Source organism: Pteropus alecto, unplaced genomic scaffold (assembly GCF_000325575.1).
Source record: "Pteropus alecto unplaced genomic scaffold, ASM32557v1 scaffold125, whole genome shotgun sequence".
Lineage (NCBI taxonomy): Eukaryota > Metazoa > Chordata > Mammalia > Chiroptera > Pteropodidae > Pteropus > Pteropus alecto.
In genome coordinates, this window is record NW_006436888.1 from 454,313 (window position 1) to 469,484 (window position 15,172).

At 53.6% G+C, this 15,172-nt stretch overlaps 1 protein-coding gene across 2 annotated transcripts in view; it reads right to left on the minus strand.

Annotated features, from left to right (window-relative positions):
• PAX7 (paired box 7) overlaps window positions 1–15,172 on the minus strand; it is a 95,495-nt gene that overhangs the window by 24,503 nt on the left and 55,820 nt on the right. For both annotated transcript variants that reach the window (XM_006914303.1, XM_006914304.1), the window contains exons 6-7: window positions 12,895–13,060; window positions 11,538–11,740 (exon numbers count right to left, since the gene is read on the minus strand). In XM_006914303.1, coding sequence (XP_006914365.1) covers window positions 11,538–11,740; window positions 12,895–13,060 — 369 coding nt within the window. The remainder of the gene's footprint in view (window positions 1–11,537; window positions 11,741–12,894; window positions 13,061–15,172) is intronic.

The window sequence follows — 15,172 nt, forward strand, 5'->3', positions numbered from 1 at the left end:
TGCGAGGGGATGGCCCGAGCCCCCCCCTTCCTTCCGCCCGCCTCACCGCTCCCACCCCTGCCCCGTCCCTGGTCGTCCGGGTCCCCAGAAGCTGCGCCCGGCCCAGCCTCTGAGCCCAGCATTAGCGAGCTGCACGGGTCCGAGAGGCTGGAGGAACTGGGAAAGGAGACGGGAGGAGGAAGAGGGTGGGAGAGGCGGGGCGGGGCCGGAGATGGAGGAAGAAGAGGTGCTTGCGGGGGAAATCGGGGCGAGAGACAAGAGCTCGAGAAGAATGACAGATTCAGGAGAAGAGAATGGGAAGGGGGGCTGGATTTGAGGGATGGAAAGAGGGAGAAAGAGAGAGGGTCTGAAAGCAGGCAGGAGGGGGAGGGGTGGGGGGAAGGCTGGGCCCAGGGGAGCCTGGCAGAGAGGACCCTGTCTGGGGAGGTATAGGAAGGAAGGACGCTTAGGAAGGGAACGGGGAGAGGATGTCACGCGGTGGTGCACATGGGGTGAGGGCAAAGGGGGCTGAAGGGAGGGAAGGGGCTGGGGGACCTGAGAATTGGAGGGAGGAAAGGGGGCAGGGGGGAGAGGAAGCACAGGCAGCGGCCGGAAAGAATCAGACGTTCATTTCCCGTTGCTGGGCCCAAGAGAAAGTTCTGGGCTGAGTGACAGAACATGGAGGCAAGGCTGGCTGGAGGAGAAGGAAAGTGGGGGACACACCTGGCTGGGTTGGGGGAGGGGGAGGAGCTGTCCCCTCCTCCAAAGAGAGTGCTGGCGTTTGTCACCCAGAAGGAAACAGAGGTTCAGAGTGGGGTGACTGGCTGAGACTGCACCGGTGTTGGGGTGGCAGCCAGGCCCAACCTTCCGAAGGTCCCCGGTGATCCTGGAGGCCACTTCTGGGAGATACCTGGTATTCCCAGAAGCCCCAGGGGAGGAGCTTCCTCTGGCTGTTTACCCCACCCCCCCCCAGCTACCACCCTGGGGTGGCTCAGAACACCTGTCCCCACCCCCAAAGGTACTGGAGAAATGTTCACAGCTGGGGGGAGGGCCAGCAGAGAGGTGGGGCTGGGGGATGAGGTTGGGGCAGGGCAGATGCCAAGACAGGAAGGCAGGAAAGAGCAGGGGAACTCAAAGATGCTGTTTCAGAAATTCATTCTGAAACAGGAAGTCTGGCCCTGGCCCCACCGCCACCCACTGTGCGCCTGGAGAGCCCCTCTCTGCAAATGGCTACTGCGCATTGTGCCAGACAGCGACTTGCTTTGCATATATCACCATGCTTACCCCTCAGACTAACTCTATGAGATAGGAACTATTATTAGCCCCACTTTACAGAGGGGGAAACTGAGGCAGAGAAGAATCTGTCTGGAGTCACAGTGCTGAGGACTCTAGAGCCTTGACATCCCTGGGCTCCTGCCTCTCAGGGAATGACAGAGATCAAAGACTCATGTTTAGCCCTCAAAGATCTCAGCAGCAAGTGGAAAACAGACCATTTCTGAGACATGTACTGGGTAAGAGCATGGTCCTCGGACCAGGCGGGGGTGGGTGGGTAGGTTCAAGTCTAGGCTCTGCCACTTGTTACCAGTTTATTTTCGGCAAATTATTTAAACTGCTTGGTGCTTCTGTAAGACAGAAGGAACATCTTCCAAAGGAGATGTCAGGAAGATTGAATGAGATATGCGTGTAACAGATTTAGCACAGCATCTGGCCTGTGGCGAGTGCTCGAAAAAATGGAACTATTATTACTTAATATTTGTCTAGTAACACAGGTACTTTTAATATACCGATAAAGTGTGATAAATGCACAGTGAAACACAACTAACCCACCATGGGGGGTGAGAGAAGCCTTCCTGGAAGGGGTCAGGTCTTAAAGGATAAGTAGGAGTTGGGGCTGAGATGGCGACAGGATCCTGGAGGTGGTGACAGGACCCTGGAGGTGGGAGCAGCCAGTGCAAAGGTTTGGAGGCAGGAGAGAGCTTGGACCTAGGGGACCCTCGAAGTCTCCCCTGTCTCTCCTACCTGGGGCCTTGCCTGTCCTCTGAGGTCCAGTTGCTGGCCATCCCGGCGGCCTCCCTCCCACTGGGGACCCCAGGGACAGGCCTGAGCAGCTCTGAGTCCGCCTGCCGTATTAATTGCTAATCTCCCTCATTTTCTTCCCCTTATCTGCTGGGACTGTCTCATTCGAGCCCCCTTGCTAATCAGGAGGAAGGACAAATCCGCTATTTGCATTCTTTCCCACTGAACCAGGCAGCTCTGGACAGCTAAACCCTCAGCCTGCTTGGAAGCCCAGCAGGCCCAGGCTGAGGCCCCAGGAGGGTGGGGAGGAGGCACAGGACAGAGAAGAGGGTTGGCCCCGCCCGCAGAACTAGAAGCTATGACTCATGTGCTTGTACAAAGAACCCACAGAAATCACAGACTGAGCAGGAAGGTTCCTTCCTAGTTCATCTATCTCTTTCTTTGTATAAATAGGGAAACTGAGGCCCAGAGAGGGGAGGTCACACAGTGGGTCAGAAGCAGAGCCAGGAGGGAACTCAGCTCTCCCAGAGTTCCAACCAGCGACCAGGCCCGGCCTAGGCTGAGCCGCACCTCCAGTTCCAGAAAAGAAATCACCCAGGGAAACCTAGCAGGTCATGGCTAACTCAATTTCTAATCAGGGCAAGGAGAAGCAGAGAGGGAAAAACTGTCACTTATTAAGCTCTTCCTGTATGCCGGGCATGCTACTCCATGTTTCATATAAATAGTCTCATTTATTTTTCAAAATCCTGCAAGGTAAGTAGTATCACCCCATTTTATTGATGAGGAAAGAGAGGCTCAGAGAGCTCGTGTAACTTGCCCGTGGTCACGTAGCAAGTAAGTAGAGGATCTGGGCTCCAAACCCTGATCCATATGATCATTCCACGGACTCCATGATGTATCTGAATTAGACACTGTTTTCGTATTTGCCATAGTATTTGCTGCTGTCTGGTCTGCAACCTCCTATCCCTTCCTATTCTCCCCTGAGCCAATCCTACTTCCCCTTCGAGATGCCTCCTCTAGGAAGCCTTTTCTGACTATGTCCTCCCTTCTCTAAACCCTTCTGCTCTTCCTACCCTGTCTGACCAGAAACCCCACTAAATTATCAAAAACAGACTATCTCACTGCTCTTGAGGGATGGAGGGCGGTGGGGGGGACTGTCTCCTCCTAGATATACTTGGTAAGAGCAGAGACAGCTGTGTGTATTTCTTTTTAGAGTCTCCCTATATGTTGTGTTAATAACAGGAGCTAGATAAATGGACTTGAAGGGAATGGAATGGAATGACATTCGAATGCAAACTAAATGATCCGTTGCCTCCAAAAGCTTTGGGGAACAGACCACAGCTGTGGGCCATCAGGCCTGCAGCATGCCTGGGGGTCACCAAGGGTGGTTGGAGACCTACTATGTGCCAGACACTGAGTTCTACGTGTTACCGTATGAATCATCATGCGCCTGCTATCACTGCCTCGACTACGGTCCTACTAAAGACCGTGGCCCCTGACGGCAAGCAGTGTATAGAAGCATCGAGAACTCTCCTGCTATTTAGGATGGGCAGGTAAGCTCTCCCTACATCTTCTCAAGGTGTGGGGTCTAGACTGCTGCAGATGTTTCGGTGGCAGGAAAAAAAGAATCCCAGAGTGGCCCTTGAGGGCAGCCCTCAGCCCCCATCTCTTGTCCATACTCAGGGAGGTGGGCTCAAGATACCGTCTACCCAGAATCCCACTTAGTCCTCTAAGAAAGGAGAAAAGGCCAGATTTGTCCTCCTCCTTCTCCCTCAATGATAAAAAAAAAACAAAACCCCAGCGTCACCCAGAAGCCAGGCAATAAACCAGGTCTCCCAGTTCCTAGCAGGACCTGTGCCTAGGCATGACGCCCCCTCTAACCAGCAATTGGGAAAGTTCCTGATCCTGGTCTCACCTTTCTCTCTCCCACCCCCTTGTTCCCCTCTACCCAAGAAAAAGGGGCGAGAGAGGCAGAGACATAAACACGAGTCTGTTTTCACAGGAGACGAGGCTCTGTCCAGGCCTCTCCCTGTGGGCTGGAGCTGGGCCTCCTCTCTGATTGATGTGAGCAGGTGGTTTTGTTTGGCGAGGAGCTGCCAGGGGGGAAATAACTCAACTTTTCCCACTGAGGTAGGTTAACCATGGACAAAGGCAGAACTGGATGTGAGAGCAGGATCTTGGCAGGATCTGTCCCCCAGGGGCCGGAAGGGCTTGAGGATGCCCAGGGCCCCATGGCCAATTCTCCGAGCTTTGTAGCTGGCCTGGCCAGGAGTCAAGGGAAACGGGCACTCGGGGTGTGGAGGGCGCTTGACGAGATGAGTAGACAGTCCCTACGGCCCCCAGCTGGTGTTCTGATCAGGGCTGTGATGAAGGGCTGGCAGATATGGCTGGCGGGGGCACCTGTGAGTATGGTGAAAGCCAGTTGGGGAGGCCAAGCACTGTAAAATGTCATTTGGCTGCAGGTCCAAGAAAATCTGGCCATCGACTCTTGGGCCTTTCCACAGCTGATCTCTGACCCCACACCATCGCCCTTGGTCATGGTGAGAAATGGTGAGAAATTGAGGGTGGGGGGGAGGAGGGTGACGCGGTCAGCTTTTTCGTAATCCTGGGGACAATCACTCAGAGCCGGTGTCCTTCCAATGTGAGCTAGTCAGTCCTTGCGTCCCAGCTCATCCTTCCCCAGAGCCCTTTCCTGCGCTTTCTGCAGAGGGGAGTGTTACCTGCACCCCACCGTCCCCTCTTTCCAAGGCTGGGGTCAGTAGAAGAACCCAGTCTTGTTCTGGATTGGAAAGCAACTTAGGCATTTTCCACCCAACTGAAAGAAATGAAGGAAAGAGAGAAGGGAAGGGAAGGGAAGGGGGGAAGGGATGGAAGTAAGGCAAGGTTGGAGGCCAGGGCATAGATGGGGAGCAGGGGAGAATGCACATCGATTAAGCACCTACTATGCGCCAGGCACTTCCCTCAAATTCTTAGTCCTCACGGAACCCCGGAGAGAGAGGGGTCATCACTCCTATTTTCGGATGAGGAAATGAAGCCCAGAGAGGGAAGGGAAGGAAGGGGGAAAGGGATGGAAGTAAGGCAAGGTTGGAGGCCAGGGCATAGATGGGGAGCAGGGGAGAATGCACATCGATTAAGCACCTACTATGCGCCAGGCACTTCCCTCAAATTCTTAGTCCTCACGGAACCCCGGAGAGAGAGGGGTCATCACTCCTATTTTCGGATGAGGAAATGAAGCCCAGAGAGGTTAAGCAAGCCGCCCCGGGGCCACACAGCAACTTAGTAAGTGGCAGAACCAGAAACTCTAACCTAGAGTTGCTCTTTTGCAAAGGCCATGCAGTTTCTCTCACTCACCCCGGGGAGGCCTGTGGGGAGAGGCCTCCAGAAAAAGGGAGTGTGGAGGACACCCTGAGAAGGGAAAGGGGAGGAAGATGGAGACAGAGAGCCACAGGGAGGGGAGGAGAAGGAAGGGCTTGGCGGGGCCCAGTGGAGCTCTCGGCTGGGGTTAAAGCCCCGTGTTCCTACAACCCGCTAAGCCGGAGAAATGAATTCTGATCCCTCCAAAACCCAACCTCAGAAAATGTGTGAGAGAAGGGTCTCCTTTCAGGGGAGCAGGAAATCCTCCGCACCTCCTCCCGACGCCCCGGTAATGCCAGGATGTCCCCAATCTGCTTTGAGGAACGGAGAGATTAAGAATAATAAAAAAATTGCAATAAAATATGTGTGAAGGAGGGGGTAATTGTGGACAAACGCAGCATTCAAATTCATTTTTCAGCTCTTTTACACACCATTTCAATCTTATTTTCTGCTTGTTAATGAGATCTTGTTGCCTGGGCTAGGCAAAACCTTCCAATATCAGGACGTAATTGCACATAATTTTCTCTCCGACCAGTGATTTGCATCAGTTTTTAAAAAATTCTGGGCTATTTAACACCCCACAATCCCCCTCCCCGTCTTTCTGCCTACAAATCTCTTACTCCCTCCTCCTTCCTCGTCCCTGGTCCAGCAAGACTCATTTTAAATGCTTATTATAAACGCAGTGTCGCCGATAAAAGGCGAGGGGGACACAAAGAGGAAGTTAGAGGAGAAAGAAGCAAAGGAATGTCCAGGGCCCGCCCCATGAGGGCACAGCTCAGCTCCCTAGAAAGAGTGGACTTGATCTCATCCTGCTGAGGGTCACTGGAAGGTGCAGTGCATGGGTCAGGCACATCTGCCTTAGGATCCTGTCTCTGCCACTCATCTGCTCTGTGGCCTTCGGCAAATCACGTAACCTCTCTGAGCCTGTTTCCCCAAATGCAGAGCTTCTGTGGGGCTTGAATGACTTCACGGAGGCAAAGTGCTTGCATGGGATGTGGCACCCCATAGGTGTTTAGCTGATGGAGTATCTTCCCTTGCTGGATTAGCTCCCCTGGAGGCCTCGAATGATGCCAGGTGGGCATCGGTGGGAATCTGCTCTTGAGAAACATTCAGGAGACCCCATTCATCAAGTAATTGAAATAAAGCCTTGAGCCTTATTCCTCCTGGCCTCAGAAGGAGGGGAAGCTCTGAACCTGGCTATGCCCCTGAGGCTGCAAACCTCAGCTTCCCCATGTGGACCGCAGGACCAACCTCTCTCGGTGGATGCGACAGGGTAACACAGTGGGCTCTGGAGCCAGACCGTTTGCATCCTAGCTCTGCCACTTTCTAGAACCTACTCAGAGCCTGGCATACGGTAGGGGCTTAATAAAATATTTGTTGGATGAATGGATGGCCCTGGACAAGTCAGTTTCCTCATCTGTAAAACGAAGGTCACAAGATAACTAACTGCCAACATTCAATGCGTGAAAGCATTTAGCCACTGTCCCGGCCGGCCCACCGCACGTGTGCACTCCATGTTGGCTGCCACTGTCATTATTACGAGCACGGGAGGAAAAGGAGAAAGGAAAATCAAGGAGTGGGAAGGGACAAAAAGGCTGGGTTTACTGTGATCGTGGCCAGGTGATTAACTGTACACAGAGAGACTATTTCTCATTAGTTCAGTGTGGGGGAAATTGTAAATATGTAAATCCTTTTTACGGGTTCCTTCATCTTAAGCTCCAGAGAGGAGCAAAGAGGATGACGAATGTGGGACATTATGAAGGAGCGAAACGAGGGGCAGGGGCAGGACAGAAGTAGCCCCTTTCTCGGAGGCAGTGGCTAGAGCCCTGGGCTGGGGTCTGGGGCCCTGAGTGCCAGCGCCAGCTCGGCTGCTGAGTGACGCGTGATACTGTGATTTGGGGCAATTTTCTCTCCTTCTCTGGGCCTCAGTTTCCACTTCCACTTCCAACTCTGGTAGAGTCTGCATCTTAAACAGTTTGGGGGAAAAGGAAGCTTCCGCTAAGGGCTGCCCCCTGGGGACACACCGCACAGGTCCTGAAGAAGCCCTGAGCTCTCGGCACCCTGCCTGTGGCCTCCAGCCTCATGACCCTTGAAATGGCAGAATTTTTTGCTCCCGGTCCTTCGCCTGGGAGCTTGGACTGGTAAGCGCTGCAGCTGTGAATGATTTCCTGATGCCCGCCTCCCGGTCACACTGGGAACTGTCAAGAGAGGGCTGTGCCCTGCTGCCATCAGGCTAGGACATCTAAAGACAAGCGGGTTTCCTCTTCCATCAGATTATGAGCTACCGAGGACAGAGCTGGTCCCCCCTCTCAGATCGGCAGCTCCTCCAGGCAAGGGCTGTGTCTCCCCTGTCCCCTGGGGAATCCCTAAAGACAGGCTTGGGCATCTCCTTTCTATCTCCGCCCTCTACCCCTAAAAGGGTGCCCTGCCTGTGATTCCTAGACAAGGGCTGCTATAAAGTGACCAGTCTGCAGGTATCAGATTACTCAGAGTCAGTCAGGCTACAAAAGCTTCCTTTTGTCCTAAGCTGCCCGGTGCTGTTTTCCAAGTACCTGACCCTCTCAGCCAGGAGTAAAGGGGAGAGAGTGGGCTGGGGGTCTTCGAGTCCCAGTCCCCGGTGAGCCATCGGAGAGAGGTCTCATGGGCAGTTGTTCTCCTCGAACCTTTTCAGAAGGACCAGTGCACAAAGCTGGGGACATCCACGTGTATGCCAAGTGCTGAATGCCTGATCCTATAAAACTGGGCTTTGCGAGCAGGTAAGGGCTGGGCTACAAGGGAACCAAGCCTCAGGGTTATTCAGACCTCTAGGATGGCTTTTACCCCGTTTTACTCAGCTCTGCCCATTGGTCCCTAACCTGTGGTCCTGGCTTCAGTTTTCTCATCCATATCATGGGTTAAATAAGTTTTCCCCTCCCCTGAGCTGAAGGGACCAGCTTCCCAAGATGGTTTCTTCCTGCGGCCAACCGAGCTCCATGAAAGAGACCAAGCCTGGGCATTTCTGAGACAGGAGGGCAGCGCAAGTGGTTAAGAGCTCAGGCTCTAGAGACGAGGGTTGAATCCTGGCTCTGGCCCGTAAGTAGGGTAGCATATAGGATGCACTCGGAATAGCGTCTGAATCATAGGGCCTCAGAAAGTTTTGTTGTCCTTGTCAATGTTGGTATGAAACGTATTGTGTGACTCGTTGTTTTATGATGTTTGTTTTCTCTCTGCCCTGGTACCCTGCCAGCCCCACACGGACAGGAGTCTTCAGCCCTATGGTCCCTGGGAGAACAGAGCTGGCACATAGCAGGCGCTCCCTAACTATTTGTTATCTTAGAGTCAGGGGTCACGTGCAAGGCCGAGATGACTGAATGGCTTTTTGGTGGAATTCTACTGGGCAGTCTCTCCATGGGGTCCCTGAGGCTCACAGCACCCGCCTCTCAAGCTGGGTCTGAGATAGAGATGAGATCAATCCCCAGGAGGGGGCATGTCTTCCCCAGGCAGCTGCGAGCCGGCCAGTGTAACGAGCAGGTGCTGAGTAGAGCCCTAACTTCATGCCCTGATGTAATCCCCTTGGGCTTTTGGAAAAACAAGGGCCGAGGCTATCTGGGCGACGATGGCAGAGAGCTGTGATTCTGGGTGAGGGGATATGTGCCGGCCCCACAGACCCGGTGGAAGCCCCATCCCAGACAGGGCCCATCCTCTCCTCTGTGGCTAGGTGAGCTAAGAAAAGCCCCTCCTGTTGGGGAGACAGGGCGTGGGGAGTGGCTCTGTCTTGGTGGAGGACTCTTACCCCTCCCCAGACCACAGAGAGATGGGCTCAAGATGTCCAGCGAGGCTTCTAAGACGGAGGAAGGAGTATTCTGGGTGTCAGAGCTCAGAAATGTACAAGACCCAAAGGCCCCCCTCACGGCCCCCTTCCTTCAGGAAGTGTTTGGAGCTTAACCCCGGAGGGTCACACACACAGAAGCACACACGGCCTGCCCTCGCGTCCGCCCTGCACACAGATCCCCCTTCCCCCACCCCCAGCAGCTGTTCACCTCCTGGTCCCCTCTGCCCCTGTCAGACCCTCCATCTGTCTTCACACCTTTGGTAGGAACCTGTGGGCAAGTCTCCGAAGTTCGCCCAATCCATCATAGCCTCCCAGCCTCCCAGCTCTGAAGAATGGGGAGGAAGCCGCCGAGGGTCTCTGGGAGGAGGGGTGAGGGTCCAGCTCAGGCACGGAGAAGGCTGGGCTCACATTAGTGGGTCAGTTTCTCTTCCTCTTCACACCCTCCCTGAGGTTCATTTCTGAGCCCAGACAGTGCATGAAACATCTTCACTCTGTAATCCCCTCACCGAACCACAACCCAGAAGCCAGGGACCCCTGATTTGCTAGTTTCTCCTCTGCCCTGGGAAAAAGTGCTGTTTTGGGAATAAACTTCAGTCCACATCAAGACAGGTGGGCTGGGAAAAGCAGTGGTCACGGAGCCAGGTGCCCTGGTCTCAGCCACGGTGTCCTGGAACCTCTGTCTATAAAATGAGGTGTCCAGCCTTCAGATTTCCAAGGGGTACTCCTCCATGTGGTTTTGTAACATAAAGCCAGACCTGGACCACATTCTTAGGTGCGGACACTTAGGGTCTCTGAGGCCATTCTCATTTAGCTGGCTCTAGAATCCGGTCATGTCTATCTCCTGACTCCAGAAGGTTAGCTCAGCCTGTTAGTCCTCAGCACTAATGAGACTGAGGTCATGGCCTTGAGCCCCAAAGAAGCTCCGTTGGGTTCCAGTGCAACAACATTCTAGTCTGCAGGCTGCATTACCCCCCACTATGTGGGCCTCGAGGAGACTTGCTGTATCACCATTAGGGATTCTGCATTCAGCTGCTCATGTTTACTGGGCACTCAACTCCACAGGGGCATGGGCGAAGGGCCTCACCTAGATCATCTCATTCAGTCCTCAACAACCCTGTGAAGTAAGTGCGAGTATCACTCTATTTCATGAATGAGAAAAATCGAGGTACAGAGAGGGGAGGGAACTTACTAGCAAGTAACCGATTGAACTGAAATGCAATTAGCCCTCAACTACACATATTAATAGAGGCAAACAGGAATGAACTCAAAACATGCAGAAAATTAACATTCTTGGAAATGTGTGAGACCAAGGGGCTTTTTCTGTAAGGGCCAAAGAGTAAATATTTTAGGCTTTGTGGGGCCCTACAGTCTCTTTTGAAACTTCTCAACTCTGCTGTTTAGCACAAAAGCAGCAATAAATATGTAAATGAATGGGCGTGGCTGTGTGCCAATAAAACTTTTATTTACAAAAACAGGTAGCTGGATGGAGGTGACCAGGAGATGTAGCTTACCTCCTCTTTGGCCCCCTATTTTTGTTTTAGGTAATAAGTCCTATGCTAATTATATTGTCTTGGCAATGGGGGGCGGCTACAAAAATGAACTCGCCCATTCCTCAAACTCACTAGAAGTTCCCGCATCATCCAGTCCTGTTCGCCAAACATTGTCTCCTTAGCATCGTCTTTCCAACTTCATCTAAAGCAGGTCTCGGGACTTCTAACAGCACCACCAGACAATAAGTGACTTCACCAGCAACCAACCATCCGTGAGCGAACAGAGTTCCAAGACCCCACAGGACTAGAGTTTCTAGTCTAGACCTTCAGATACAAGCCTTTCCACCCATAAGATGTGGTCTCGCCTTTCACTGATTGGTCATTCCTGGTGAAAGGCGGGACACGGAGCACAGGATAGAATCCAGGAAGGACTCCTGGTTTTGGAACGAAGCCCAGCCACAGTCAGCATCCCACAGGAAACGGGGCAAGGCTCCCGCCAGTGTGCTGTCTGAATAGCCACGAGACGGGTGGTGGACCAATTTCATAAAGCTCTGGGTGGCTGTCAGACCAGAAATAAGTCTGTAATACAATATCTGTGTGTGTCTAGGTGGTAAGAAGTACAGAACGCTATTATGGAAAGCCCTTCTCTGCATCTACCCACTGGGTCACCGAGTCTGCAGCTCGAGACGACAAACCCAGGGTGGAGGGTCACGGAATACTGACAAGTGAAGGCATCTGAACTCAAGGTCCTCAGTGGCCCGCAGTTTTGTGGAGACCAGTGAGTTCTTTCGCCAGGGAGAGCCAACTTGCGTCACCTACAGCCCTTGCTGGCTGGGCGGGTGGGCATCTGGCAATGGGACCCTGGGCAGAGGGACAAGGCCACCTACCTGAGGAGACAGACCGTTGCTGACAGGGTTCATGTGGTTGGACGGTGCCGCTGGGTTCATGAAGCTGTCCGAGTAGCTGGAGAAGCTGTGGCGCGCTCCATAGGCAGAGCTGGTGTCGGCGGCTGCAGCGGCCGCAGCCAGACCCCCCTGGTGCATGGTGGACGGCGGGAGGGGCTGGGGCCGGTGCACGGTGCTGCCCCCATCTACGGAGAGACCCAGGAGAGAGCCTGAGCAAGTGGCCTCACCTTGGAGGGTGGGCCTCCCAGGGCAGGGAAAGAATCTCCTATTTGATGAGCCTCCTTCTCCCAATCCTCATCCAGTGGAGGGAAGGGAACCCCTCTTCTTGAGACTCGGAGTGGGACAATCTGGCTTCTGGGCAGGGCACTAGGGACCGGCCAAGTCTTGACCAACAGCCAACCAACATGCCAGGCAACTTTAGGCAACTGCAGGCTGGCTCTGTTACTCAGTCCTCGGCGCACAGTAGGTGCTCAATAAGTGTTATCTGGACTGAAAATCAGACCTCGGTGGGGACTCCATTAACCTACCCAGCCCGGTCCTGATAGCGTTTTGTGAGCACCAACCACTTCCCTGGTGCTTTTGCAAACACTGTCTAAGGCTATAAAGCGAGAACATGGTTCTCATTTTATAGATAAAGAAACCGAGGCTCAGAGGGCTGGGGCGCTTGTGTGAGGTGATGGGACCAGCGAGTGATGGGGCCGGGGGATGACATGCTACATCTGTTCCTGGCTGTTCAGCTGCTATTCCGCTCTGCCAGGACCCCTTGTGCAGCCTGCGGGGGGAAGGGACCGTCATCCTTGGCGATGGTTCAATTTCTCATCAAGAACTCTGGGGAGAGTCCCCTGCCTCTCTCCTCGGTCCCCAGAGCTCCAGCCTGCCAGCCCTTTAAAAGAAGGCAGCTGGGGCAGATGTCCTCACCTGTGCTGGGAGTGGGGGTGGGAGGAGGAAGGGGAGGGCTGAATCAGGGACCGGATCCAGGGAGGGCGGGAGGAACGGTTCCCCGCCCTCCAAGGGTTGCCATCTCTTCTGCATTTTAATAAGACCCCAGGAGATGCATGTGACCTTGCAGTTTGAGAAGCTCTATTCTAAACGTGGAGCATGGAGGCAACCTTATTAATCCCCACCTGGATGCTCTGTGACCTGTTGTTGGAGCCAAGAAGTTCAAGGGCAGGACCTCACCTTTTTTGTCTCAATAATCTGTCCAAGTGAAGGTAAACAAATGGTCGTAAATATATAACCCTTATTCTTCCTACTTTGTTAAGAAAGGGAGAAACGGATGGGGTGAGGGAAAAGGGACAAAAAGGTACAGCTGAGATGCCAGGAAGGGGCTCGGGCTCACCTTGGGAGATGGTGGTGCTGGGGTAGGTGGAGTCCGGCAGCTGGTAGGGGGGCAGCGTGGGCATGCCGGTGGGCGGGAAGCCCCCTGGAAGCAGGTGGTTGAATGCGGCCAGCTGGTTGGCTCCTGCTTGCTTACGCCAACGAGCACGGCGGTTACTGAACCAGACCTGGGGGCATCGAGAGTGGAGAACGGAGGTCTCAGCCTGGCTCCGGGCGGACAGCTGAGACTCGGTTAGAACCTTCCCCCCACACTGGCCACCACCCTCCACCCAGCCAGCACCACCCCGCCCACCCAGAGGACATCCCCACCTTGGTGCAGCTTGGGACAGTTTGCAGAATGCTTTCATTGACATGGTTGCATTCCGTTCTCATGAGCACCCACTGGCGGCGTTATTATCATTATCCCCATTTTACAGACGAGCAAACTAAGACCCAGAGAGAGTGGGTGACTGGCCCACATTACAGGCTGTGCGACTCTTGGTCCAGTGCTCTTTCCGCTGCAGCTTTTCCTGCCCCAAGGGATGTCCATAGGTGACTGTCCTTGTTCTGACAGACGCTCACTCCCTACCTCCGCCACACACCTGGAAACCAACCGAATTAACCCACCCGCCAGACTCGGATGTGACAGCCAGTTCTCTGCCTGGAGCCTGAGGCCCCCCTTGGCTTACCCAGCACAGGCCCCTTGCCTGGGAAGATCCACTTTTGTTAAGCGTCAGCGGAAAAGTAACATCTTTGAGTCTCCCCTTCCTCTAAGCCCTGCGATGGCGCTTCACCTGTCTGTCCATACACAGACCCATGAAACATGTCATAGAAGGGGAAACCGAGGCTCACAGAGGTCCAATCATTTGCCCAAGGCACAAGGCTAGTCTGTAACAGATCTAAGGTTCAAGCTTAAATCAGTCTGACTTTCTAGAGTCCAGATGTGCATCGAGTTCTAGGGCGGGACAGAGAAAGAGGAGGGTGACTCTGTGAAACGGGCTGCTCTGAGGGGGGGCTCTTTCCTACGTTTGGGCTTTGCATATGCTGTTCCCTGTAGCCAGAACACTGTTCCTGCAGCTGGCTACGTGGCCTGCACACTCAGCCGAAACGCCTCCTCCTGCTCGGATTCCCTAATCTCTGGCTGGAAGCAAGTTCGGGCAGCTCTCTGTCTTTGTCTCACGCGAGTACTTATTCTATTTACTTGTTTCTTGGGGGTGCTTCTCTTCATGCCCAGTGCTTCTTCTCTTCATGCCCACCTCAGGCCTGCTCACTGCTCCATGGGGGCTCTCCCAATACTTGCTGAATGAACGAATAAATGAATGAGTAAATGAGTGAATGAACGAGCAAGGGAAGGTAGACATGTCTCTGGGGTGTCTTTGCCAGGGCTGGGGCCACAAGGCTCACTTGGGGCCCCTTCCCGGTAGGGCGAAGACCCCGACTTTGCCCGGCATGGGATCATTTAAGACCCCCACATCTCTAGGTCTTACCTGCTGATGTGCGGGAGGGGGTCTCGGCTGGGCAGAGGGGTGGGCATGTGCCCCTGTTATCACCTGTCTTTCCTCCCAGGGGAGAAATGGTGTAAATGGTGTTGAGCTTCCAAGCTGGATGAACCGAACAGCCAGCTTTGGCCTGTTTCAGATTCACAGGAAGAGGCACCCGAATCAGGAGGCCTCTGAACTGTGGGGAAGGGGCAGTGTCCCCTGCTTTGGGGAGAGTGTGGGGGACAGTTTTGTTTTAATCCAGCGTTTCTCAAAGGGTGGAACTCCTATTGCTCCCCGTTGGGGAGATGAACCAGATGGTGAGTGACAGGGACATTAAAGAAGCCAGGAGGAGGTCTAGGTTTGGTGCTAACGCATCATCCTTCCTGCCTTCCTAACACTTGCTAATCTCCCTTTTTAACACACAGAGAGGTGTCTTTGCAGGTGACATTTTCCTGCAGGACTTTTTCCATGTTCTTTAGTTTTCCTCGTGTGCGTGGGTTTCCAACTGCCTTCCTTTATGAGACTGAGATCCACTTTTACTTTAAAGTACCTTGATTTTATTTAAAAAGTAAACAATATGGATAATGTGCAAATGTGGCAAAAATCTTGAAGATGAGTCACATAAATGTGTTCTAGTTTGTTACGTGGCAGCTACTCCTCCGGGTTGGGCCATCTGTTCTCCAAAGGAAGAGTACGAAATAAAGTTGGAGGCATTTTCCCTCCTGCCCTTCCTTTCCCTTCTTTCCTTCCCTTTCTCCCCTTCCTTACTTCTCCCCTTCTCATCTCAAACCTCTACTGGGACTCTGCTGTGCCACTAGA